Source organism: Ceratotherium simum, chromosome 10, assembly GCF_057802395.1.
Source record: "Ceratotherium simum simum isolate JZ-2026a chromosome 10, ASM5780239v1, whole genome shotgun sequence".
NCBI classification, from domain to species: Eukaryota; Metazoa; Chordata; class Mammalia; order Perissodactyla; family Rhinocerotidae; genus Ceratotherium; species Ceratotherium simum.
This window is the reverse complement of record NC_141909.1, coordinates 46120005-46145545: the sequence shown is the minus strand read 5'-3', so window position 1 is coordinate 46145545 and position 25541 is coordinate 46120005. Positions and strand designations below refer to the sequence as shown.

At 33.5% G+C, this 25541-nt stretch overlaps 1 protein-coding gene across 6 annotated transcripts in view; it reads left to right on the top strand.

The window, feature by feature from the left end:
- TDRD3 (tudor domain containing 3) overlaps positions 1 to 25541 on the top strand; it is a 173907-nt gene that overhangs the window by 113273 nt on the left and 35093 nt on the right. For 3 of the 6 annotated variants that reach the window (XM_087436000.1, XM_087435998.1, XM_087435999.1), the window contains exons 11-13: positions 1990 to 2840; positions 8043 to 8168; positions 19317 to 19402. In XM_087436000.1, the coding sequence (XP_087292126.1) occupies positions 1990 to 2840; positions 8043 to 8168; positions 19317 to 19402 (1063 nt within the window). The remainder of the gene's footprint in view (positions 1 to 1989; positions 2841 to 8042; positions 8169 to 19316; positions 19403 to 25541) is intronic. The other 3 variants (XM_087436003.1, XM_087436002.1, XM_087436001.1) reach the window with 1 other exon arrangement.

The window sequence follows — 25541 nt, the reverse complement described above, 5'->3', positions numbered from 1 at the left end:
CTTAGTTGCTCTCATAATGACCTAATTTATTTGTGCTTCCTGACCATCATAGGTATTGGTGGCCCTAATTGGAATAATTTAAGAAAAATCGAACCCTAAACACTTCTTCAATATCTATTCAAACCTAATTGACAGCAAATAAAATACCTTCATATTTGACTTATTTTGGAAGTTGAAAAATTTCTCCAACTCACTATGCAAGGGAGTTTACCTCTCTCTGTTAAATAAACCTCATAACACCTGTATCTTAATACTACTGTGGGGACTATTGATAATGTGCGTCAAGTGCTAGTGTGGGGTACCTAATACATAGCAGATAGTCAGCAAGAGGCAACTGTTGTTTTTATTCTCTAATAATGACTGGAACAAATGCCAGTACATGCTTTCTACTGAAAATGCTGATTTGTGTCCTGCTTATGTTCACTACTATTCTGAATCCTTACTCTTGGATAATCAAAAATGCCAGCAGAAACTACAGGTGACCATTTTGCATCTTTCTAAAGAAAAATTTAATATTGACTACAGTTGTTAAGAATAAGATGTTTGTGTTATATTTACAAAGCAGATCTTGGGGAAAAGTGATTTTTAAAAAGTCTCTGTAAACGGTCTTGGCTATTGTTTGAGATCTTACATGTTTGAAAAGTCTTTGTTCTTTGTCATAATTAATGGGTGGTTTGGCTAGATATAGAACTGTACTTAGAAAATAATTTTCCTTTTATTTCAAAGACATTTGAAGCCTATTAGATAGGCTTCTAGCTTCCAGTTGTTCTGTTGAGAAATTTCTTGCCATTTTGAGTCTTGATCTTTAGTCTGTGACTTGTTTTGTCACTTAGGAACTTTAAAAGTCTTCTGTTTATCCCTGTTGATCTAAACATTTTATCAGCTCTCTTTTCGCCTCCAGTGGGTGTTTGGAAATGTATGGGGACAGTTTTAGTAGTCACAGTGACTAGGAATGCTGAGGGAGGGTGCTTTGGCATTTGGTGCCCGGAGGTCAAAGCAGTTCATTTTCTTGCAATGGAGGAAACGGTCTCATCCAAAATGTCAATAGTGCCCCTGCTGGGAAGTATTGTAACCCTGGGGAAATATAAGAATAATCCTGATCTGCATATTGATTATGGTGTATGACAAGAGAAACAAGACATGTGCACCAAAGATCAGTCAGTATGTTTGGTAATAATGTTATAGACATGCTGTATGAAACAAAGGATGAAGAAAGTGTAAATGACATGGTACGAAATTGAAATAGAATGAAGATCGCTATGTGAAATACAGCCAGTAAATTATCTATGAATATATATTTACCATCTTACTGCTTTTGGTTTCTAGTTGCACATTTTCTGCACTATTATGCTTAATTATATTTTTAACACTTTTTTTTTTGTATTTCTAAGTAGTAGCTGTTCTTAATTCTTTGGTAGGTCAAGAAAATTGACTCTTTTTTTCTAGTAGGATATCTATTTGTAGTCCAAACACTTAGCAATTCCAGATCCAGAAAGATTTGAGAAATAACATTTTTGCAAAGGCTAGAGCCTGACAGTAATAGCTATACATTTTTAAGTTGGAGTGGGATTCAGAAAGGCGATGAGCAAGGATTTGTACATGTCCAGTTTCATAGCAGCCTCTGAGTTAGCCTTTTGCAGTTCTATTTCATTAATGTTGAGAAATGAATTACTAGAATACCATACGTAGATAGCTATAAGAATGCAAACATTCAATGGCAAAGACAAATTGCTTTTGAATTATCCACCATTTTTTCATGGTTCATATCACTTCTTTACTAATGTGGCCAACCAGGAGAACTATACATTAGAAATACAGGACGCTAAGGAAGCAGAGAGAGATTAAGATAATTAGGTGAGAAGATAGTGGAAGGTGTTAAAATAGTAGTTTGATAATTTTGTACTAGTATAATTTTAGACATTTTAAAATAACTAAGTATTAATGAAGAGTCTTCATTTTAATATGAATATATATACTTTTACTTTTCAGAACCTAAATCACAGCCACAGCAGCTTCATCAGGGACAACACAGATTGTCAAATGCTGAGCAATATGGAGTAAAAGATAATAATCAACCAAGATATCTTCCTCGAAATGATACCAGGCAGTCAAGAAATGAAAAACCTCCTCGTTTTCAAAGAGACACCCAAAATTCAAAGTCATTTTTAGAAGGCAGTGGATTACCTAGAAACAGAGGTTCTGAAAGACCGAGTATTTCTTCAGGATCTGAAGTGTGGGCTGAAGAGAGAATCAAGTGTGATAGACCGTATTCTAGATATGATAGAACTAAAGATACTTTGTACCCTTTAAGTTCTCAGCACAATGATGGTGCTTTTAAAAGAAGGGATAACTCTATGCAAAGCAGATCAGGAAAAGGTCTATCCTATGCAGACACAAAAGAAAATCCACTTCCCCAAGAATCCATAGATTATAATAATCAAAAACGTGGGAAAAGAGAAAACCAAACGGCAAATCCTGATCATTTTTATGACAGGAAACCAAGAACAATAAATAATGAAGCTTTCAGTGGTGTAAAAATTGAAAAACATTTTAATGTAAATACTGATTACCAGAATCCTGTCCGAACTAATAGTTTCATTGGTGTTCCAAATGGAGAGACAGAAATGCCACTGAAGGGAAGGCGAGTAGGACCTATTAAGCCAGCAGGACCCATCACAGCTACACCCTATGATGATAAAATATTTTACAATAGTGGACCCAAAAGAAGATCTGGGCCAATTAAACCAGAAAAAGTACTAGAATCATCTATTCCTATGGAGTATGCAAAACTGTGGAAACCTGGAGATGAATGTTTTGCACTTTATTGGGAAGACAACAAGGTATGCATGCTGTAAAGATATTATATACTAATATTACTGAATGTAACATTCTGGTGAGACTATAGAAAGCCGTTGCACAGGGACTGTGAGTTTGATTCTACGGTTGTACCTGTTTAAAGTCTTTGAACAGATTTATAGATGTATAATTTATAAAAGGGGAAAATATTTAATATTTTTTATGGATGCTTAGGGACAATCAGTCCCATAAGATTTGATTAGGTTAGGCTTGATTTACCTTACATTTCAGAAAAGTATTGTAAAAGTGATTAAGTGAAGTTGATAAGTTATTTCACTTATCAACTAAACTATTAATGTTTGCTTTTGTTTCTAGTAAAAGTATACTGATTCACAAGGAAGAAAATCAGTTGAGTGGCACAGAGTTAAGTTCTGCAGGTTTTGTTTAAATTAAAGAAAATATACACAGCCTACTTTTTTAACAAAATTAAGAGCAGAAAGGTTAATTATTTAGCTAATAATAAATAATTTAATAATTATTAAACCAGTAATTTAAATATTCCCTAGTTCTACATTGTATGCTGGCTAAAAGGGAAAGAGAGAAATTGTGGAGAAAAGGGAAGGGAAGGACAGAAGATGAGGTCTAGAAAGAATACAGTGGATTAGGTGAAAGAGCCTGGCTGAGAGGGAGAAGACCCACACAGTGAGGACAGGAAGGGAAGAGGACAGAGGGACCCTCAGAGAGAAGGGCTTTGTTTTCCCTTCTGCCCAACATGCTCTTCTGCCAACTACTCTTATCCTTCAGGGCTTGGCTCAAACATCACTTCTTAGAAGAAGCCTTCTTTGACTTGCCCTCTCCTCCCTCCTACATTGTTGTCTTTCTCAATCAGTGCCTTGTTTACTTTGTAAAACTTATCACAATTTGTAAATATTTTTGGTTTTGCATCCTGGATTGATAGCTCTTTCCCCTACCATAATTTTAAGTTCCTTGAAAGCAGGACTATGTCTGTCTAGTTTTCCTCTGCTGCTCTGCTCCTCCCACAGTGTAGTAGCTTCATAATTATTTGTTGACTCTGTTAATTAGTTAATTCTGAAGGAGGCACTTAGAAAAAAAGCAGAGTAGTTAGAGGACTGGAGATATCAGCAAGGTAATAAAAACAAAGATAAAGGAGTTATAGTGTGAGGGACCTGGATGGATATAAGGATCAAGTCAAAGAAAAAAATATTTGAAATAAGTATTTCATAGGTAGAGTAGTTTCAGTTGATAAGGTAGGGATGTGCCATGAGAGTGTGTGTGTGTAGCTAAAAGGAGTGGTGGGGGTAAAGTTAACTGAATATTTCAAGGAGCTAAAGTTGAGGCTAGGGAATGTGCATAGATCTTTTAAAACGATATTATAGGGCTTGGGATCAGGAACCAGGCCCCATTGTGTTCAGTGAATGCTGAGGCATAAGCAGGGTGTGAGGTGTTACCTGATGATAGCAGCAAGGAGGGGTACAGGGTGGTATAACTAGATGACGTAGTTTTTTAAGGTTTTTGTATAAATGCGAGATAATATTTGTCTAAAAGCAGCATCTCTACTGTCAAGATTTTATTCAGGGCTAGAAAAAGGGGAGGAGAGAGCACTCGCTGTGTTTTTTCTTTTTTTCTGGAAAAGCAAAAGCCTTCCCAGAAATACTAACAGACAATCTCGTTGGTTCGATCTATTGCACATGGCTACTCCCTGGCTAGTAGGGAGGCTTGGAAAGCAAGTACAGGTGTTCTTCACTATCCAGACTCTCACTCTTGCAACTCAGACCACTCACTTTCCAAAATACAGGAACTATTTGATTTAGGTAGTGGGGGGTTACTTAGGTTTAGCTGTTTCTCCCTCATGGGAGAGGCAAGAAAAGGTGAAGTAGTTGGAAATCAGTCTTGGTTTATAGAGCTAACAGTGTCTGCCTTAGAGGAAGTGGCCACTTGTGTCAGATGCTTCTGTGAAAGGTTGTTTAAGATGAGGATGGAAAAATACTTTCCTGTGTTGGAGAATTTGGGGTTGTTGGTGACCTTGACGAGCAGAGGAAGTAAGTGATTGGAGTTCAAGTCCAATAATGTTTGAAAGACTTGGTAAACAAGTCTTTCCATTGAAATCCGACAAGGATCATGCCCTAGTATTAAGTGCAATACTAAGTGCAATACCATTACAAAGCCTAAAACCAACTCTTTACAGGATCAAGGATATCTGGTTGTACTCTGCCTGCCTGCCAAAAGAAAACATAATCCTCTTTTTGGGAAAAATAATATTTTCAGGAACCTCTTCAATATTTCATCTGCAATGTCTGGCATCCTATAAAAAATTATGAGGCATGGTTAAAAATACAGAAAAAGAGAATATGAATGACCAGGAACAAATAAAGCAACAGAGAATAATAGCAGACCTACAGATATTCAGATATTAGACTTAGCAGACAAGTTCTTCCACAAATATTGAGTATTCAGCAAACCATAATTGAATAGCTGCTAAGTGTCAAGTGCTTGTGATGTGTCAGGTACTTCTGGCTGTGCTATTACCCAATTGCCTTCAAATACCTGCTGAGATTGTTAATAAAGCTTTACTTTTAATTATAATTGTTTCAAAAAATCAATAATACTGAATTCATTAATTGCCTCTGCTGAATATATTCAAAATAAAGTCATATAGCTTCTGGAAGACAGTACGTAACAATTCCCAAAATGTTTTGAGCTTTTAGAGTGTTCTTAGAATCATTGGATGATCTTCTAAGGTGACTACTTTGATTTTAATTGGATGTATACTTTCAGTTTAGAGTGAGGGACTGTGGGCTCTATATAGCTTACACCATTAAGCAAATAAGGTAAATAATATTCACGCTTTGGAAGAGATGGGGTTAGTTATCTTCTGAAACCACCTGACTTAAGAGATAGCTCTTAAATGTCTAGTCAAGAATAGGCAACTTTCCAACTTTCTAGCCAGGGACCAGGGTAAAGACATTGGCTATAGCTGTCATTAAGAAACCATAATCTTAATTGCGTTAAAATGATGTTTTGAAGATAGTTAATCAATCAATATAATGTATCATTTAAAAAAAGCTCATAATATCTTGCCTTCTCTTGAGCTTTATTTCCATTGAAGGATTTGAGGATTGGGACAATTCTCCTCCTTCTCTATAGACTGCCATAACTACCATAACTTTCTGCCCCCTCACCTGGAATACTGTAACAACCTCCAAATTGGTCTCCTTGCCTCAAACCTTATTCCTCTTAAATTTGTCATGTTAACTGCCACCACCATGATCCTGGTCTGAGACCATGACATTCTTCCTAGTTAAAATCTTTCACCTGTAGAATAAATACAGACTCTGGCATGCACATAGAGCCTCTATGAGCTGGCCCTTCCCTTCTTGTCCTGTCTAATTCCCTATTTGTTGACCCTTCTTCTCGAATTATGCCATAATTAATTTTAACCTATTTGTAGTTTCCTGCACTCATCTTTATGTTTTATGTCCCTTAACTTTCCCTGAGCACCCTCCTCAGTTCTTTACTTGGCTAAACCCTCTTCATCCTTGGAGACTGTATCCCTTGTCGTCTGTCTCAGGAAGCTCTTCCTGAACTCCTCAGCCTTATTAAGTGTGGTATCACTACACCTTTATTACAGTATTTTCCACATTATATAGAAGTCATTTTTCACACGAGTTGTCTTTATTAAACTGTGAGTTCCTAAAAGGATATCAACTTATTTGATTCCCTAAAATATATTATGACTCATTGTTGAACTTACCTAAATTGACGTAATTATCTGAGAAGCTTACAATTGAAGCATAGGTCGAGAAATACTCACAACAATTCATAGAACACAGAAGTGTGAGGCTAAGAAATAAAGGAGGAAGAGAGAGAGGTGATTGTGTATCAAGAACTCTGAAATAAAATTCCAGCGTGGTGTATCTAAACTTGCTAGTATCCAGACCCGGGAAGGAAACACCATGGATTAACTTAATGACCTTTGTAGTATGAAGTATACTAGTTGATCAGTAAAAACAGATTCTTTCCTAGTACATCCAGGTTAACTCATATTTTAGAAGGATGTGGAGAATAAGAATTTTTGTTGCCTTTAGCATTTTCTGATTCTGGTGAGCCTGTTAAGAGATACTGTTACAGTAGATAGTGTTATAGTAGAACATCCAACTACCCTAGGTTGAAGAAAATATTCCTTATAAGTAAATAGTTTTTCATTTCCATTTCATGTTCACTAAGCAACATTCAGACCTATAATTCGGGTCCTAAATGGCTTGACCTATAGTGGAGGAGTACTCCAACCAGTTGACCTACTCCCAATTACCTTAACAGATAAATTTTAAAATTGTAGTTGTTATATAAATCAGTTCCTTGTGAGTTTGTTAAGATGCCTTAATTTGCAGAGCCAAATTACACTAAGTAAACTGATAAAATAAAAGTGTCTGGTCTTGCAGTGTCTCAAATCTTGTAAATCCTGGATATAAGTAGTGTGCTTACTCCTTACCTGACATCCCTACTTCACCCCAGCTGCCTCTGATGACTGCAGCAATGAGCCTTCTTCGACATTTATTTTTGGCATATATTCCTATTTTTTAAATAAATTACTCCATTGTTATATATTCTGATTAGTACATAAGAATTGTCTTACTAACATTAATTAGTCAAAGGGCTTCAGTGGCTAACAACAGAACATAACACTGGATCTTTTCACAGCCATTTAGCAAGCAAATATGCTTCTCTACTGACCCTCTTAGTTCTGTCCTGAAGTGTTACTACTGCTCAATATATGTCAGAACTCATATAGATGAGAGAATTGTTCTCTTTTTTTAGCCAATTTGTGGTTATCCAAAGGTAAGTTTTCTTTCTTAACAATATTATCCTCTTAAAAATTATTTTCTTAAAAATATTGTATATTTGAAAGTTGCTAAAAGAGTAGATCTTAAAAGTTCTCATTACAAGAAAAAAAATTTTGGTAACTATGTGTGGTGATGGACGTTAACTAAACTTATTGTGGTAATCATTTCATAATATATACATATATCAAATCATTATGTTGTACACCTAAAACTAATACAATGTTATATGTCAATTATATCTCAATAAAATAATTAATTAAAAAAATGAGCTTTCAAAAATAATATTACACATTGTAACACTTTGAGTCTTTACATTTCCCTTAAATATTGTCCTTTGTGGACATTATTGATTGTCATATTTAAAACTCCTTTTTGTCTCCTCAGTTTTACCGAGCAGAAGTTGAAGCTCTTCATTCTTCAGGTATGACAGCAGTTGTTAAATTCATTGATTATGGAAACTATGAAGAGGTGCTACTAAGCAACATCAGGCCCATTCAAACAGAGGCATGGGTACGTGATCCAAATTCTATACAAAGGCATAAGCTATTTTGAAGCAAACACATGGTTCTAAAAGATTAGTCATAGTCTTACAAAACTTGCAAGTGGGAAAATATTTTGAATTTGCTTAAAAGTGCTACCCCTAAAGTAAGATTTTGATTTAATAATTACTGAACTACAATAAAAATGAATACATTGGAATTACTTTTCTTGTATAATGCTTTGTTATATTATGCTTTGGAAATAGGTGGCCGTATTTACGTTTGCCAAAAATTTGTATGTTTAAGATGGGTTTTTATGCATATTTTGTTTCTTCCCAGTTTTTTACTTTAAATTTGACTAAATAATGTCCAGCAGTTGTCAAATTTAAATCTCTGTTGAATACGTGTATATTCCTTATTATTTTAGTTACATGTAAAATTAACAAAAACACTTTATATATGAATTCACACTGCATTTACTACACATATATTTATATATATGTACAAATTAATTATAAATAGCTCTGTTTAATAATTATTTGATTAACTTTATTGCCAAATGTTATGTCAAAGCCGTGTGATAATTTTGATGATGTAATTTAGAACATATTGGCCTCATGGAGTCCATTTTATATAGGACTTATGTGACTTTATATAGATAGATTCTCAACTACATTTAGGCAAAAACAGGAGGACAAAGTCTAATTGAATTAGATTCTCAACTACATTTAGGCAAAAACAGGAGGACAAAGTCTAATTGAATTAGTTTTATAAATTTTTTTTTCTTTCTTTCTTTTCTCCAATTTGTGAGTAGCTGTTAATAAACTTATCATTAGAAGCCTAATTTATTGCTGTTTCCCTAAAATATCAAAATATACTAGAAAATTTTATCATCAAGACAGTAGCCTTCATCATTGAAGCATTCATACACTGTTTTTTCATGAGCTGTTTTTAGTTTAGTTTAGTTTTGGTCTTTTTACATTTTTCCGTCACGTCCTCAGTGTTATCCACCCCCCCCCCCCCAAAAATGATAAATAAGTTAACAACAAAAAACCTGGTGCTAGTAATCATGTTTTGGGCCATGGATCTTTGTTCTTTGCCTTTTTGTTCTAGGAAAACTTTCATTTTCTAGACAATTTATCTTTTCATATTTTACAGTATAACATTACTAATGATTCATATGTTTAGTTAAGAGATCCTTTCCCTCACTCTCATTCTCTGAAGTTTAGTTGCTTTTTCCCTAAAAGACTGAAATACCATCAATATCTAATTTATGTCTTTCTTTTCTTGGAGAAACTTAATGTAGCCATATTTTTGCCCTTCTGATTCTCATATGATGACTATTTTCATTCTCTTTTTTCCATTAATACTCACATTTTAATCTAGTTTTAATGGTAAAAGTAATTATTTATTGAGTCTGTATTTCTAGACATTGAGTCCTGGTTTGCTATTTATCATGTGCTCCCAAATGTTTTTAGCTGTTCCAGTCAAGATTCAAAATAGAATTTTTACATTATTTAGTTTTTTTTTAAATTTTTTACAAGATTTAATAAGAGATTAATTTTATTCTTTTCTCTCTAAAAAAAAAAATTAGTTTTCTCACTTTGTTTCTTCTCTACTTCCTTTTTCTATTCCAGAGTGTCCATAACTGATGAGCGTATTTGTCATTCCTCACTGTAGCTCTTGCATTTAGAGATGTTTGGTACTGAAGTGATAATTTTCTTTCTACAGTCAGTGACTTTTCCTTTTTCCCACTTAATAGTCCTCATTGCTTTATAACTGGTTTTAGGTTTGTGTAAACTTAGCTGGACTATAAATTTATTAGATGTCACAGCCCATGTAGTGATTCTGTTCTGAACCACAGCAATACTTTCATATTCTTTCTACCCATTTGTGAATACTCATCTATGCTTTATTATGCTATTTTTTACTTATTTACATTTTCTGAAGTCAACTTAAAAATCTTTTATAAGATGCTTGAAATATTTTGCAGGAAGAAGCAGGATAGAATCACTAAATCTTTTGGACATTCTGGTATTTCTTTTCTCCTACATACAAATAATCAAGTGATTATTGATGTTTTATTATTTTGCATAAATTAGTATAACAAATACTCTTGGATCGTGAACATCATTATTGAGGATAACATTGTCCTTTCATTTTTATCTGCATGAATAATTGACTTAGTTGTGGAAGCATCTCCTTCTTGATATATAAAAGCCACCAACTTAACATATCTTCACCCATCTCCATTTTTTACAAATACATATGTGCATATATACATAAAAAGCCCCTGAAGAAAAACAGTCTATGTAGCAGTCAGTATATTTAATGTAGAGTTAGAGTTCTCTTAGCCTCTGAGAATATTAATGTTGGGGTCTATGAGCACTTTTTTTTTTTGTAACTGGGGAATCGTAACAAGTTTTAAGTTAAAACACAACATTCAGTATACCAATAAAAAGGTAACTCTAATTGACAAGTCAAAATAGAAAAAGGGCAGCGAAGTTGTTAGAAGCCTTAGCATAATTATTCACTCACACTTTTGATTGTGTATTTTTTAATTTTTTTATTCTTGCACTACATACATGCATTACTATGTTTAATTGTGCAATGATATTGTATCTTTTACTAAGGTTTGTGTTTGTTATTGGCTCGAGATTTTGGAAAACCTCTTGTTTTCTTAAATGTAGCAATGATCATTCATTGAAGATATTTTTAGTAGTTTGCAGGAAAAACGACCCAAAAAGCCTACATATAAACCAAAAGCCTTTATAGAAATCAATTGCCTATATTGTCTCTTAAAGCTATAAGGATAAATCATTAAATGAAAAGCATGAAATATTAAGAAACTCAATGACCAAGTTAATAGTGTCTTGTATGGAAAATTAAAATAAAAATCAAGTTAATAGTTTAAATCTAAGTGTTAATATTTTTCTCATGAATTTTAGGAATTATTTGCTTTAAATCTGTCTGTAGACCAAACATCTATTTTCCGTTTTTATCTGGATACACGTTTTTACTTCCAGAACATGCTTACTCAGTGATGATGTTTTAGATGTCGAAAATATGTGTTCCAAAATGATTTACTAAACTTTTTGGTAAGTCATCCTTGATTTTTTTGTCTAGCTAGATTTCACCTGGTTCTTTGAGTATCATAAAATATTCTGTTTTAATTTTAGTGTCTTCATTATAGTGAACTCTGATTATCACAAATAATGTTAGGTTCACAGCTCATTCTTAACTGGATAAATTCTCTAGGTTTTTTTTTTCAGTGTTCTTTGAACGTTTGTAGGATTTTCCTTATTTTAGCAAAGTAAATGAAACATTACAGAGTCTTCATGGTGTAAAATTATATATAGAGAAAACCATAATATTATTTTATATTTCTGACCACTGTATGAGAAAACATTAGGGTCAAAGAAAACCTGCTATTTGTGTTCCCTTTCCAAATTGGTTCCTTTTAACTCTAAAACTAGTACGAGGAAATCTGTAAAAAGATGCCACAGGCAATTTGGAATTACTGTAAAACACCCTGGCACTGCTGCTCAGACAAATCTTTTCTGTTTTTAGGGTGTTTCGAACATGCTGGTTTCTAAACGTTCTTAAAAGTTCATAGGATTTACTTCTTTGTATCAGGAAATGATCATTGTTCAGCTATTGTTCCCACTAGAAAAATTATGATTGTGTAGATAATGGTTAGTTCTAAGACCTTAACATACACATCATCTTGGGCAGTAATTCTGGAAAGTGATAGATTGTTATTGTCTTTTAGATGATCATTCTATCTTAAGTGATTTTCTGTAGAGTATTCATTTATTCAACAAATATTCGTTGCGTATCTGTTAGGTCCAGGTACTGTTCTAGGTGAGGGGTATATGCTAGTGCATAAAACACAAAAATGCCTGCCCACTGCACAAAGTTAGAAGAAAGTTATAGTTCCAGTTATATGAAACAAATATCTCATGAGAATCTTTATTCTTACCTCTTGAAGCTGTAATACAAAATACAAGTGGAGAAAATCTTGTTTACTGAAGTTTTAATTTAAATAATGTTAAGTATTTTATTCCTCCTTAGTTTGAAGATAAAATTAATGTGAAATAAGAAAGTATGACAATGAATTTTATCTATTTAAAAAGTTTTTATCTATTTAATTTTATCTATTTAAAAAGTAAAATTTGTTTTTAGGAGGGTTTGGGTTCTTTTTTTATAATTATAGTATATATATTTTTCATTTTAAGCATACTTTAAAAAAAGAACTATCAATCTCAAAGTTTTACTTTTGAAATAAGTTTGCACAAAATTTATTTTATAATGACATGGGAAGCACATTTGAAAGTTACCTTTTCAAATTCAAATAACGTTAATAAAAAGCCATAAATTATTCTTCCATTAATAAAAATATTAAAAAGAAACATAGCAAAAAAAGAAAAAACCCTAACCTATTTAATGAGGAAGGAGATTGAGAGTTGTGATATATAAATTAATGAGTTAAAATGAATTCTAAGTATATTAGAACAAGGTCATGTTAGTAATTTTAATGACATAGTGATAAAGTTAGGCTGTATCTAGTTTGTATTTGATATCAAAAGATCATAATAGATATTGAAAAGGGGACAATTATTATAGAAACCATTAACTTCAAAAGAAAATTAGAATTATGTAACAGTGAGATTCTGCCAATTAGTATCCAGTAACAAGTGCGAGCATCTGTTTGATCACAGTCCGGGAGGTTTTTCATTCTTGCTGACAAATTTTTAAGTAAAGTAATGGGCATAATTTGCCATACTTAAATTTCTGCGCTAAAAGCATAATTTGATTAAGGTCACTGAAATACATTTTCTTCCACTGTACATATTTTGGAAAACTTTCCTTTCAAAGGTTGTGCTGTGGGCAGTGCTTAATTTCTTTTGTTGTATAAACACAGAGTAAATCAGATGAAAGTGTACAGCTAATTTAACCTCATTTAAGAACATAATTTCAAATCATGGTGGTGGAATTTGGGGGAGTCCATGCAATATCTTTTTTTTTTTTTCCCCATGCAATATCTTTAAGCTTTATTTTAATAAAGTTTGGTCGTATTTGATATGCTTTATTTATTTCTTCATCTGTTACCTAGCCTTTCACAATTCCCACAGGAGGTTGTGGATTATACAAAAGGACTTTATTGGAGATATGAAAGCTGTTGATATAGAGGGAGAGATGATTCATTCATAAATGCATGTCATATGCATAGATATGTCAACTTAAATAATGTTGATATCTACCCCCTAAAGCCCAAATTCAGTTTGTGACAGCTAAACCTAATAGATTATTATGAAAATCTTGAGATCTAGTTTTGACCCGACTATGTTATTCAATAGACATTTAATTTCGCCATTTAAATTAGTACTAAGAGAATAATATGCTATTTTAAGAACTTGTTCAAAAGTATTCCTTGAATTTCGATATCTGATTATTTAATATATTGTAATCTATTCAAAAGACTGTATATAAATATCTTTAAAAGGTTTTTGGGTAATCTCAGTTTTCCTAAGCAATGAAAGTACAGATTACATTATTCTCTCATGTTCCTTTTTTCTGAAGGTGAAATAATTCCTAAAGTGAAATAACATGGCAGGGTATTATGTAAGATGCACTATCTTTTTAAAGTTACTTCAGTGATAGTACTCAGATTTGTTTCTAACTTTAATTACAGTTCATAAAACAATTTAAGCCCTAAATTATTTAAATATTAACATTAAATATCAAGTTAGTTTAAGTGTTTGAAAAATCCACAGCACTCTTTTTTTGTGTACATGAATAATATCAGCAGATATTAAGATTTTATTTTATTTTATTTTTTTTTTTTGGTGAGGAAGATCAGCCCTGAGCTAACATCCATGGTGATCCTCCTCTTTTTGCTGAGGAAGACCGGCTCTGAGCTAACATCTATTGCCAGTCCTCCTCCTTTTTTTTTTCCCCCTCAAAGCCCCAGTAGATAGTTGTATGTCATAGTTGCACATCCTTCTAGTTGCCATATGTGGGACGCCACCTCAGCATGGCGGGAGAAGCGGTGCATCGGTGCGCGCCTGGGATCCGAACCCAGGCCGCCGGTAGCGGAGTGTGCGCACTTAACCCCTAAGCCACGGGGCTGGCCCCAAGAATCTTTTATCTTCTAATTCTCCCCTTTATTAATAGCAACCTTAAGTATGGGCTCCTGAATTATGATGTTGGTTAATTAAGAAGTAAATTTATGATGCTTTAGATTTATGCTGAATATTATATAATTTTGGTTTTTCCTTCAAAATAGTCTTAAGGAGGCATCATGGGTGAGATCTACAGCTGAGGGGAGCTGGGATTGTCGGGTGCACTTATTTTTCCTTGACATTTTTGATTCAGTAGACTCAGGATTTGTTCTAAGTGTAAATTTTATTTTTTCATTTACTTTATTTATCGGGACTTTTAAAACTGTAATTTCAAACTGCACTGAATTTTACCATTCCTTTGCATATATAGGCAAAAGATTTCCTGATATACTCATTGCACAGGAAATAAAGTAGTAAAATAAATGAATCTGAGAAATATTTTTGTTTTGTTTTTTACTTTGTTCCCAAAGATGTTAATCTTATGTTGGGTATCTATCTGCCTTGACTAGACAATCATTCAGTATATTTTAAAGATTTTTATGAATGTGAAAGGCATCCTTTTTGAATTAAAAAAAATATATACATGATTCTGTTTTAGTTTCTAGTGAATTTCTGAACCTCTTCCATCTGCACCTAAAAAAGCAGAGAAATAATGTTGCTCAGTGTACCGTAGACTTTATTCCCTTTCAGATAGAGCTCCCGTAATGCATCCTTCCTCTTCTAAAGTCAGTGATTGTGAACCTTGATGGTGATGGGCTAAAAGGGGACTTATGACACATATCTGATTGCATACCATAGTGAGTCATCAGTTGTGCGTTCTCTTTTTAATCCTACATGGTCATCTCTGTGTCTCTACTTAATTCTGTTTTTCTGTATTCTTCCTTTGGTTATTTTATTAGTCATCTCTCTCTGTTTTCACTCTATTTCTTAAACACCATTGTATCCTTTTGGCTTTTTTTTTTTTTTTTAACTTTTTTTTCTTTTTACCTATCGTGAGTAGGTATCTCTTGGTGTATATCGACTACCCTTCCTACTGATTCTAATTTCCTGAACTGTACTGGACCTGTGCTATTTATTCTAAAATCATGTGCAATAGACTTCACTATCACACCTCTAGGAAAAGAGTGGAGTTGATCTCTCTCCTTGTGAGAAATACTCTAGTGTTATAGAGCTTCCAGTTCCATTAAACTTTGGGAACTACTGGCAAGAGTTTTACACCTTGGCTTGAAGTAACTCCCTTAGCAGCCTGTCATTGGCTGAGAGCTCCATTCAGAAGGGAAAGGAAGTACTGCAACAGTGAGTACATTTTATTTGCCTTAAAAAAAAAACACCATATAGTTTGAGTAAACATAATGAAGAGGCTCTAGTTAAGCAGCTTAGATTATCATAAGAATACAAAAGTCATTATTTTTTGTACATACTTTTTCATGCCTAGTCCATCTAGCTCAGGGTTTTCTGAAGTGTGTTATGATAACATTAGTTCTGCTTCATGGTAAAATAAATTTGGAAAATGCTAGGTTAAAAAAGTTAAGAACACTTTTTGATTAAAGGACTTCTTTGAGCCAGTAACAGGTTAATACGTATTTTAAATCTCCGAGAGAGATATGTAGTGCATATTGCTTTACAAACTTATTTGCTCATGGAATGCTTTTTTTTTTTTCTGTGTAAAACCTGTTATAGAAAGTCTACAGGAGGTACTTTGGAAACTGTCTTAGTTATCTTCTTTCTAGTTTTCAAATTTCCCATCTTTAAAATAGGGTGAAGATTTATGTTTAGAATATATTGTTTTGAATGTTCCAGACTTCTTATTAATAATAGAATATTGTATTTTTATGTTACAAATAAAGACTAAAGGCTGTTTCTCCTCAAACGTGTTCCAAGATTCTTTACCTTTCTGTGAGTAGAGGAAAAAATATATTCCTGAAATGTTATGTCCCTTTTAAGTACGTATGCCATTAGTAATAGTGTTTTATGACATAAAAATAAAATTCAGATCTTATTTTACATGTAATTATACACAACTCACTGGTCTTTTAATTTTATTTTAACTTGACTCTAATTTTGGGAACTTTTATGTGTTAACTTTTAGAAATTGTCATTTGTGAAGACTCCCATTATAGCTTCTATAATATTGCTATCCTTTTCTGTAATTCTCACCTAATAACCCACGTGATATTTATATGTTCCAGCAGCAAGGGCATTTTCATCATTTGTGGTTTTGTATTCGTTATTCTTGAATAATCTAGTGTAAGGCAAAATCTGAAGTCCCTTTTTTTGTTAATCTGGCATTGGCCACTAAATCGAAAGAAACTGTCAAAGCAAGTTAATTACACAGGGTATGTGGGCATTCTTAAATGAAGAAGAGGACTCCTACAAGACCAAAAATTGTTTTGTTTCAACATTGGTATTGCTCTTTTACTAATAGGCTAGTGTGTTCTGAAGCCTTTGAATAGTACTGTTTTAATCAGTTAAAAGCCTCCTAAAAAACTAACAAACTCTTATACTTAATTGCTCTTGATCTCCTATTCTTATTTTCCTGGTAACAGTTGTCAAATCAGATGAATTGATAATCTTGGATCTAATTCCAGAGCTTACTTGAGAGATTTGGAGGGGGGAAAAATTCTCATTTTAAAAAAACGTGTCCTTTCCAGGCACTTATAAACAAGGGGAGAATTTATGGTTGGATAATAGCTAGTGAAAGTGCAAAGGAACTCTATAAATAAGCAGTAGATATATACTATAAGTACTATTTCTTTTAGAGCTTTAGGGGATCAGAATTTTAAGTGAGTACATGAGCCGGCTTGGTAACTCAAACAGTGGAAGGAGGTCAGTAATTATTTGTTGAATGATTGATGTAGTCCTGGTGGTCACCTTCATTACTGAAGAGTCCTTCTTCAGGCATCAAGCCCAAGTATGATAGTTTAATATGATATTTTTTCAACAAATATTTTTTGAGTGCTTTTTGTAACAAAGCTCCTTTGAAAAATAGATCGACCTAAATACTTAAGGGATTAAAAGGATATAAGAGAAGTAGAAGATATATTTCCTTCCTTCCAGAAGCTACCTAATAGATATTGATAAGGCCTTCATCAAATTGAGATGGTTGTAGTCTGGGAACTATTGTTGGCATGGGTCTTGATTATAATTTTGTTATGGATGTTAAATGAATGAGATAGTGTAAAGGAAGTAAGTTAGTGGGGAAGGCCAACATTGACTTTTCTAAACTAGTGTTAAATTTAACAAACTTTATTAGCGTTTTTATCTTGCTAGAAGTATTTCATTTTTTCCCAGATCATGTGATTAGGAAATTAAGGTCAGTGCTCTCAGTCATGCTTAACGAAGAGAGTATTTTGCAAAGTAAGATATTAGAAGTCAGTTTAATTCTGTTTCTCTATGGTTCAAGTTCTAAAATTTATGGACTTGTGGTTTTTTTTAATGTTGGTAACCATTTTTTGGTGCTATTTATTGAATGATTTAGGAGAATATAACGAGCATTTTATCTTGAAAAGACTTAAGTTAAAATAATGTGGAGGAAAGTATACTAATGTATTTTTTCCTCATAAGATAATCAGATAATATAAATCTTATTATTATTAGGAATTCCTGAATTTGACCATCAGTACCCAAAAGAATGTTAGACTTAATTAGATTTTTTAAATATGGAATTGAAATCTTAAAGCAAAGGGAAAAGGGAGACGTATCAAAAGCTTGAGAGTATTAGTACTTACTCGAAATTTTTTATCTAGTCTAGGTAAATCTTTTTTTTCTCTTCTTCCTTTTTGTTCTTCTTTTCCTTTCCTCTTCCTCCTTATCCTATGCTTTTCCTCTTTGTCCTCCTCCTCCTCTTTTATTTTGTTTTCTATTATGTCTGAGTGTTTGCCTTTTTATTCATCTTAAAGGTTTCAAGTTGCTTTTAACTATTAGGTTGATATGTTCCACCCCAGGCAGGACTGATACTCAAATGAAATCTGGTTAAATAGAGCATGTTTTAAAGTTCAGGAAGCCTCTAAAAGCTTTGGGCACGAGTAAATTGATATTCCTAGTTGATCTGATGCCCCGATTAGTGTTAAGGTTTACTTAACACTTGGCACTACTGATAGTAGTTCTCATAAATGGAAAGACTGTTAGAGACTGAGATGTATTGGAGCTGATTACAAAAAGATCTAGAAATGATAAAAAGTTGGTCATATGCCAAGTCCATTTAAATTGTTTCCTCATATTCATAGGAAATGAGCAAAGAAATGAAAAATTTCTCATTGAATGTGTTTAAAACTTATTAGAAATGTAAATAGTCAAGATGAGAAATTAAAATATATAACTCCCTAAGAGAAATTAAAGCACTATGCAAGAAACTAGAGACTGGAAACTCTAAATTTTGTTATAGAAAATTAATTATAAAAGCCTACATTAAAAGCATTTTAGATATAATTTAGAAATGAATATAAGATTTATATCTCAAGAAGATGATGCACACATTTTCCTATTAATTTGTTGAAAGTACTTAAAATTGGCTATGAAAAGACTGAGTATTCTATCCATTCTAGTGATTATAATTGCTTTAATAAAAAAGATACTGAAGGAAGATGATTAAGATAGAAAAAAAAAAAATGGCCACAGAGTGGGTTAAAGGTAAATTTGATATCTTGGTTCTAAGGCATTTTTCAAAAAAGTTCTGTAATGGTATAATTGAAAAGATTTGACTGAAACTGCTAAACAAAATTTTTTAAACAAACTGCTTTAAATAATTTCAATTATAAAAACAAGTTTTACTTTCTGAAATGAGAATTACTATGCTTTGAGGTTCCAATAAATTTCATATAAACGGCAAAGTACAGCCAAAAATACTTCTGACGTTGTTTACTGCTTATTGCCATTCTTGGACCCAAGGCTGAGAAACATTTTCAGATTTTGTGTGCTTTATCCTGAAAGAATTTGATGAAAACGAGTCACTGAGAGAGTTAAATGTCTGCTCTGCTTGGCCTTTGAAAGAAGGGGAGAGGGCAAGGCTGGTCTTGGGCAAATTACTTCCACCTCCCTTTTTGCCCCTGCTTCAGCTCCAGGGGAGCTGGAAATGCACAGGAGGAATCAGAAGACCTGGGTCGAATCCGGGCTCTGCCACTTACTACCTATGTGACTTTGGGTAAGTTACTTAATGTCTCTTGGTATCAGTTTCAGTACAGGATTGTGGTGAGGATTAAGTAATACGATCAATGGAAATGTGCTTTGTAAACTCCCAAGGTCTATAGAAACATAAATTTTTATTATCATAAGTTTGACCACCTTCTTTCCTATTCTTTTGTAGTCTAGTATCCACAGCTGTGCATTTTTAAAGGCATTCAAAATGACTTAACTCCTTTTTCTTCTCCCTGTGTCCTCTCCATATTGGAAGTCTTATTCCTATCCTTTGTATGCTTCAGAGTTAAGTATTCTAAGAATGTAAAACCAGGCTGGTTATAAATTAATCTTCACTACAGAGTATGGATTACTGTTACCCTTTCTTACCCTTCACGCTCAACTTTCTTCTTTAATTTCCAGAATTCCATACTTAGAAACATCAAAGAATCTCTAATATATGGAAATTTGGACAGTGTTGGGGAGAAAGATTTTTGGAAGAAGGAAGTCCCTTAAATCTTGTTACTCAGATCACTCCTCTATTAGTTAGTAAAGTTGACCAGGAAAATGGGAATATGATTGTGTCTCTAATCCTTTCTTTTTCCCTATGGGAAAGCGGATAGAAATAGTTCAAAGTTCTTTAGAAGTCTCACTGAAAACTTAGATCTTTAAACTGGAGGAGTAATCATAGAGAGAAAAGATAAGGGATTTGGTGGCCATTTCTTTGGTCAGCTCTTTGAGTTATATCTGACTTTGCCTCATCTTTGCTTCTCAACAAAGTAAGTTCTAGCCCACCCTTAGCCAAATTAAATTTATAATGCCTTTTATCTTTGCTGGGTGCTCAGTTTATAGAGGCTGCGTGAAGCTAAGGAAGAAAGAGAACTTGCCTTCTGGATCACATCTGGTTTCGGATCAAGGGATCTTTATGAGGGCATAAGAAGAGCTTATAGCTCTTCTTGGTCCAACCCTACCCCATAATCTAAGAATGCTTGATCTGGCTATGTGTAAATAATAGAAATAGTAGCCACTTACATGAACTGCTTGCCATTAATGCCTAATTACCATGGAGCACAATAACAGTTACTCATGCCATGATTAGATTAACTTTCTTAAAGGTTTTCTTTTTTTATTTATTTTTATAGCCTCGAATCATGACTTACGCTCAATATGGTTTCTTGCTGAAGTAGCAGTGTCATCTTTCATAACTAAATTAGAGAGAAATATTGAGCTCTGGTAGTAATCAAATGCAAATTGAAACAATTAAGTACAGTGTTAAATTTATTAATTAATAGGAAAAAGTTAAATGATAATATTCATGCTGGCAAGGTTGCAGTGATACATTGCTGATGACGGTGTAAATTGGTGTGATGCTTCCGATTTTTCCAAGCCTTAAAAGTGTTCATACACTTTAAATCAATAATCCCACAGTTGTTAATCTCTCCTAGGGAAAGAGCAAAGGAAATAAGCTAATTGCTGAGAGATTGCAGCATTATGATAATAGTAAAAAACCAGAAGTTAGATGCCCAACAAAAAGAGAATGGTAAAATAAATTATCCATCTGCTGGATGAAGTATTATATATCTGTGATAAAAGATCATTATGAAGCCTGTAATATGGGAAATATTTATGGTAAGTGAATAAAAGCAATTTATAGATTTGAATAAGAATACAGGGAAGGTAGTGGTTGTTTTAGTGTAGTAGAATTATGTATAGTCCTTCTAACATCTGTATATGTACATATATTTTTTCAATTTTATAAACCTTCTGTAATTTTGTATTACATTTTTTATTTGAAAAAGTAAAAGCAAGCAAAATAAAATTAGCAAGAAGAAACTGGATCATGATTAGGGAATTTTAGTCTTAAAATAATTCCTAAAAGTTGCAAAAAGCATCTGAAAATATGGGAGTTAAAAAAAGTAAGATAAACAAAAACATCACTTAATTTCCTATTTTGCCCTTTTGCCTTCAGTGAGGTTAACAGCAACATGATTATGGTTTTTCATGATAAAATACCATGATCTTTAAACTTCTTTCTGTCTCTAATTAATAAATGAAATACTCCTATAACTAAACCAATAGACTTACTTATACAAAGTCTTACCAGCTATTTTGACTCTATCTGTACAACCTACTTGTCAATTCCTTGCAAAATTCTCTCTTAATTACACACACACCTTCAGAATTCAGTCTCTCCCAAGTGCTTTCAAATGCAGAGCAAAATGCATTTCTCCTATGAAACGTTTATTCAATCTGTACTTATCTACTATTCATAATTTCAGGAATATGTTAGTATGTAGTTACGATAATTTGTTTGACACTTTGTCCCTGTTTCAGTATTTGATACATTATTAACATATTAAATGTAAAGGGAAATTTTTATATTGAGGTTTTCCTATTATAATTTCAAATATGTATTAATCTGTTTCAAAAAGCCTTTTTTGAGCATGGATTATGTGGCTTTCTCTCTCCACCCAGAAGAGCGCTTGGCACAACACATTTCCTTAGAACGATTATGTGCTAGACAGTGGGAATGCATAGATGTGCAGTCTCTACCCTCAAAGAGTCACAGACTAGCAGAGGAGCCCAGCAAGCAAACGAACATGTGTTCATCATGAACAGAGCACAGATGGAGAGTACCTAACTCAGTCAGGAACCGATTCACAAAAGAGGCAAGGCCTTCCTTGACTATCCCGTTATAAAACAGCAATGTTTTATCACATAAGCTCTCTATCCCCTTTGCCCTGGTCTATTTGTGCATATCCTGCTCCTCCCTTCATCCCCTAAGTAAAATCGGTATGAGAACAGGGATGTTGTTTCAGCTAATACTTCAGCATTCAGAACAGTACCTGAAACATAAGGGAGCTCTCAGTAAATATTTGTTAAATATGAATGAAGTTTAATGTGAGTCTTGAAAGTCTTGAAGGGCAGTTAGGACTTAGCTTGGGAAAAAAGGGAGGAAAGAGAGAATAGAGAAGGCAGAAAAAGTCTAGGAGGGCATGGTAGGATGAAGTATGTTGGCAGCGGTATTGGTTGAGTGTAGCAAATGTCAGTAGAAGAGGCTGCAGAGACAAGTGGGGTCAGAGGATGAAGAATCAGGTGGGTTATGGTAAGGAGTTTGAATTTTATCCCTCAGAATAGGGACCAGTGAAGGATTTTAAGCAGGGAGGTGTCATGATGTGATCTTTGCTTCAAGATATTATTGCCTGGAGTATAGAAAATGGGTTTCAGTGAAAGCAAAGAATATGGAGCCCAGTTACTGCAGTAATTAAGGCAAGAGATGAGGACTTTGAAGTCATCAGAGTCTAGGCGAAAGTAAAGAGTATGGGTGAGATTGCCTAGAGAAAGTGTGTAAAAAGGGAAGAGACAAGGACTGGGGTCAGACTTGTGGAGAACTTCACAGTTGAGGGGTGAGACGGGGCCTTGAGAAGGTATAGCCAGGGAGGACAAGGGGTTGGGCAGCAGGGAAGGGGTGTTGCACCCACAATATAAAATGCTGGAAAGGTCAGGGAAGATAAAAATTGAAAAGTGCCTGGTTGGATTTGGCAATCAACAGGTGACTAATAACTGTAGAATGCACTTTCAATAGAATGGTGGATGTGCAAAGCAACTTGTGGTTTCTTGAGAGTGAGTGGGAAATAAGGAAATAAAGAGGATAGTAGATAAGAATAAAGAGTGAAGGAGCTCAGGGTAAAAACCCAAGCATGTTTACATCAAAGGCACAGTGAAGCAAAGGGAGAAGGAGAGGTTGTAAAAATAGGAGCAAGGATTAAAAAAATAAAAACAGGCCATGGTGAGAAAGTGGGGTGTAATTACATGTGACTTTGGGTACTTTGAGGAACACTAGAAAGAGGAGAGAAAAGAAATAAATATAGATGTGGATGAGAGTAGGTTGTTGGATTTCAGGAAGGGAAGCTGAATAATTCTTTAGTAATGAACTCTCTTCTCTGTGAAGTAAAAGTAGGTCATCTGTTGAAAATAGTGAGGTCAAGAATAGGAGAGGAATTTTGAAGAGAGAACTGTCCAGAAGAATGGGAGAGGGAGCTGACCAAGAATGTATTTATTTTCCCAGCAGAAGTTTTCAACACTTAGTAGAAATCATGCACAAAGGATTTTGTGACAGTTCATTCTCAGTTTCTAGTCTTTTAGTAGCTGCAAGAAAAGTTTGTTAAGTGGATATACCAATGAGAAGAACTTTTCATGTTTTTAAGCAGAAGCTGACAGTTAACTGCTCAGCCAGTTTCTCATTAGGAATCTGCTATTTGAAAGTCTACATAGTCATAATGACTATCTTATTGCCCTAGGACCTCAGCGAAATACCATATTGGAAAATGCCCTGTGAAGATGGTTTTAGGCTTTTACTAGTGACAATATAATCCTAGAAATATTAACAAAGTTTCAGGCCTTCTTGAGCTCATCTTCATGCCAGGTAGTGATACGTTAAATAGATAAAAATGTTAATTATATACTTGAGCATTCTAAGCCACATTGTGTATATGGGTATGTGTGTGTGCAAGCATGTGAGAGATATCAGTGTTTAAAAAGTTTTGGTAGTTACTAAATTGTTCATTTAGAGTGGTTTATCTCAGTAAGGAGAGAAGAAAGTAAGATAGAAAATTTAAAAACTACTGTTTAATCTTATGAGACTTAACCTATCTATTGACTTAACCATCTATTACTGACCCAGTTATAGAGATTTTCCTAACATGGACACAGTTTTAAATGAGGAAAATTTTTTTAAATGCTCATCATAATTTTTCGTGACAATTATAAAGAGTTGTCCACCACTAGCTATGGAATTATAAAACAAAATCCAAATAAGAAACCAGGTAATCCTGTTAACATATGCCCTTCACAATCATAGAAGTTAATTTGTAAACTGCCATGGAATATTCTTGTTCTGACATTGAAGAGGACACTTGATCCTTTTCTAATTGCTACCGTACCAAAATAATGATAAATTCTAAAAAGAGCCTAAACAACTTATAGTCTCTAACTAAGACCAGAGAGAGCTTAGAAAAATAGTCTGTCTCAAAGTTTATGCCACTGAATGTGATAACACTCATTAAACAGAGAAACCAAATACTATGAGATTTATCAAATTATGAAATTGATGCACATCCCTTATTTAAAATGTATTATAGTTATAAATTAAGTAAATTTAGGACCTTGCCAATTGAATATACAAAACACAATTATTAGTATTCATCTAAGCCTCTGAGGATAAATGTCTTAGAATATGTAATAGTTAATATGAAGAATCTAGTGTGAAAATATTTGTATTGGTGAATTTTACTGCTTTATTATACTTTCCTCCTCAGTAGTCATATTCTCAGGGGAGTTAATGCTCCATATCTGTAGATACCAAGGGGGGAACATTAACTTGGAGGAATTTTATCAAGACGATTCCTGTATTTGGTAAACTGGTAAGATTTGTCTCAGTAAAGATTACCACCTCTGGATTCCTTTCTTCAATGGAAGAAAAATGAACATGTTGCTAATTGACCAGATTCTCAGCTTCTCTTTTGTATTACATTGGTTATTACACCAATAATTGTAAAATCACTTTGTAAATGTAAAGTGCCACATAAAGGCTCATTTAGCATTGTGTGTTAAGTTCTCAACCTCTATAACTCACTGGGGTAATATAAGCAAAGTGCTTGACTCAAACCAATAAAAGAAAAACTGTTTATGTTGTATGTGGCATTATAAAGAGTAGAACTTTACATTTGTGAAGTATAATAACAGCTCACTTTATTGAACACTTTGTACGAGACATTATTCTAAGCTCTTTACTAAACATTAATTCACTTAAAGTATAGTAGCTACTTATTGATATTGTGGCCATTTCAGGGTAGTTCATTCTCTCAATTGACTCATTCAGAGTAGATAGCATGGTGGATAATTTGTGTTTTACAGTAAGAACTATAGGACCTAAATGATATCATATCTACTTTGTTGTATTAATTTCATGATTATTTAAAATGTAAATGAGATGGAAAGCACTTGATTTTGATCTATTTATATAAGCCTTGTAAGAGTTTAACATGATCAGTCTAATTCTCCTCCAGCCTCTGCATCCACTGGGATGAGTGGAAAAAGCGTGGACTTGGGAGTTCAACATAACCTGGGCAAGATATGTAATCTTTTTTAACCTCAGTTTTTGTTTC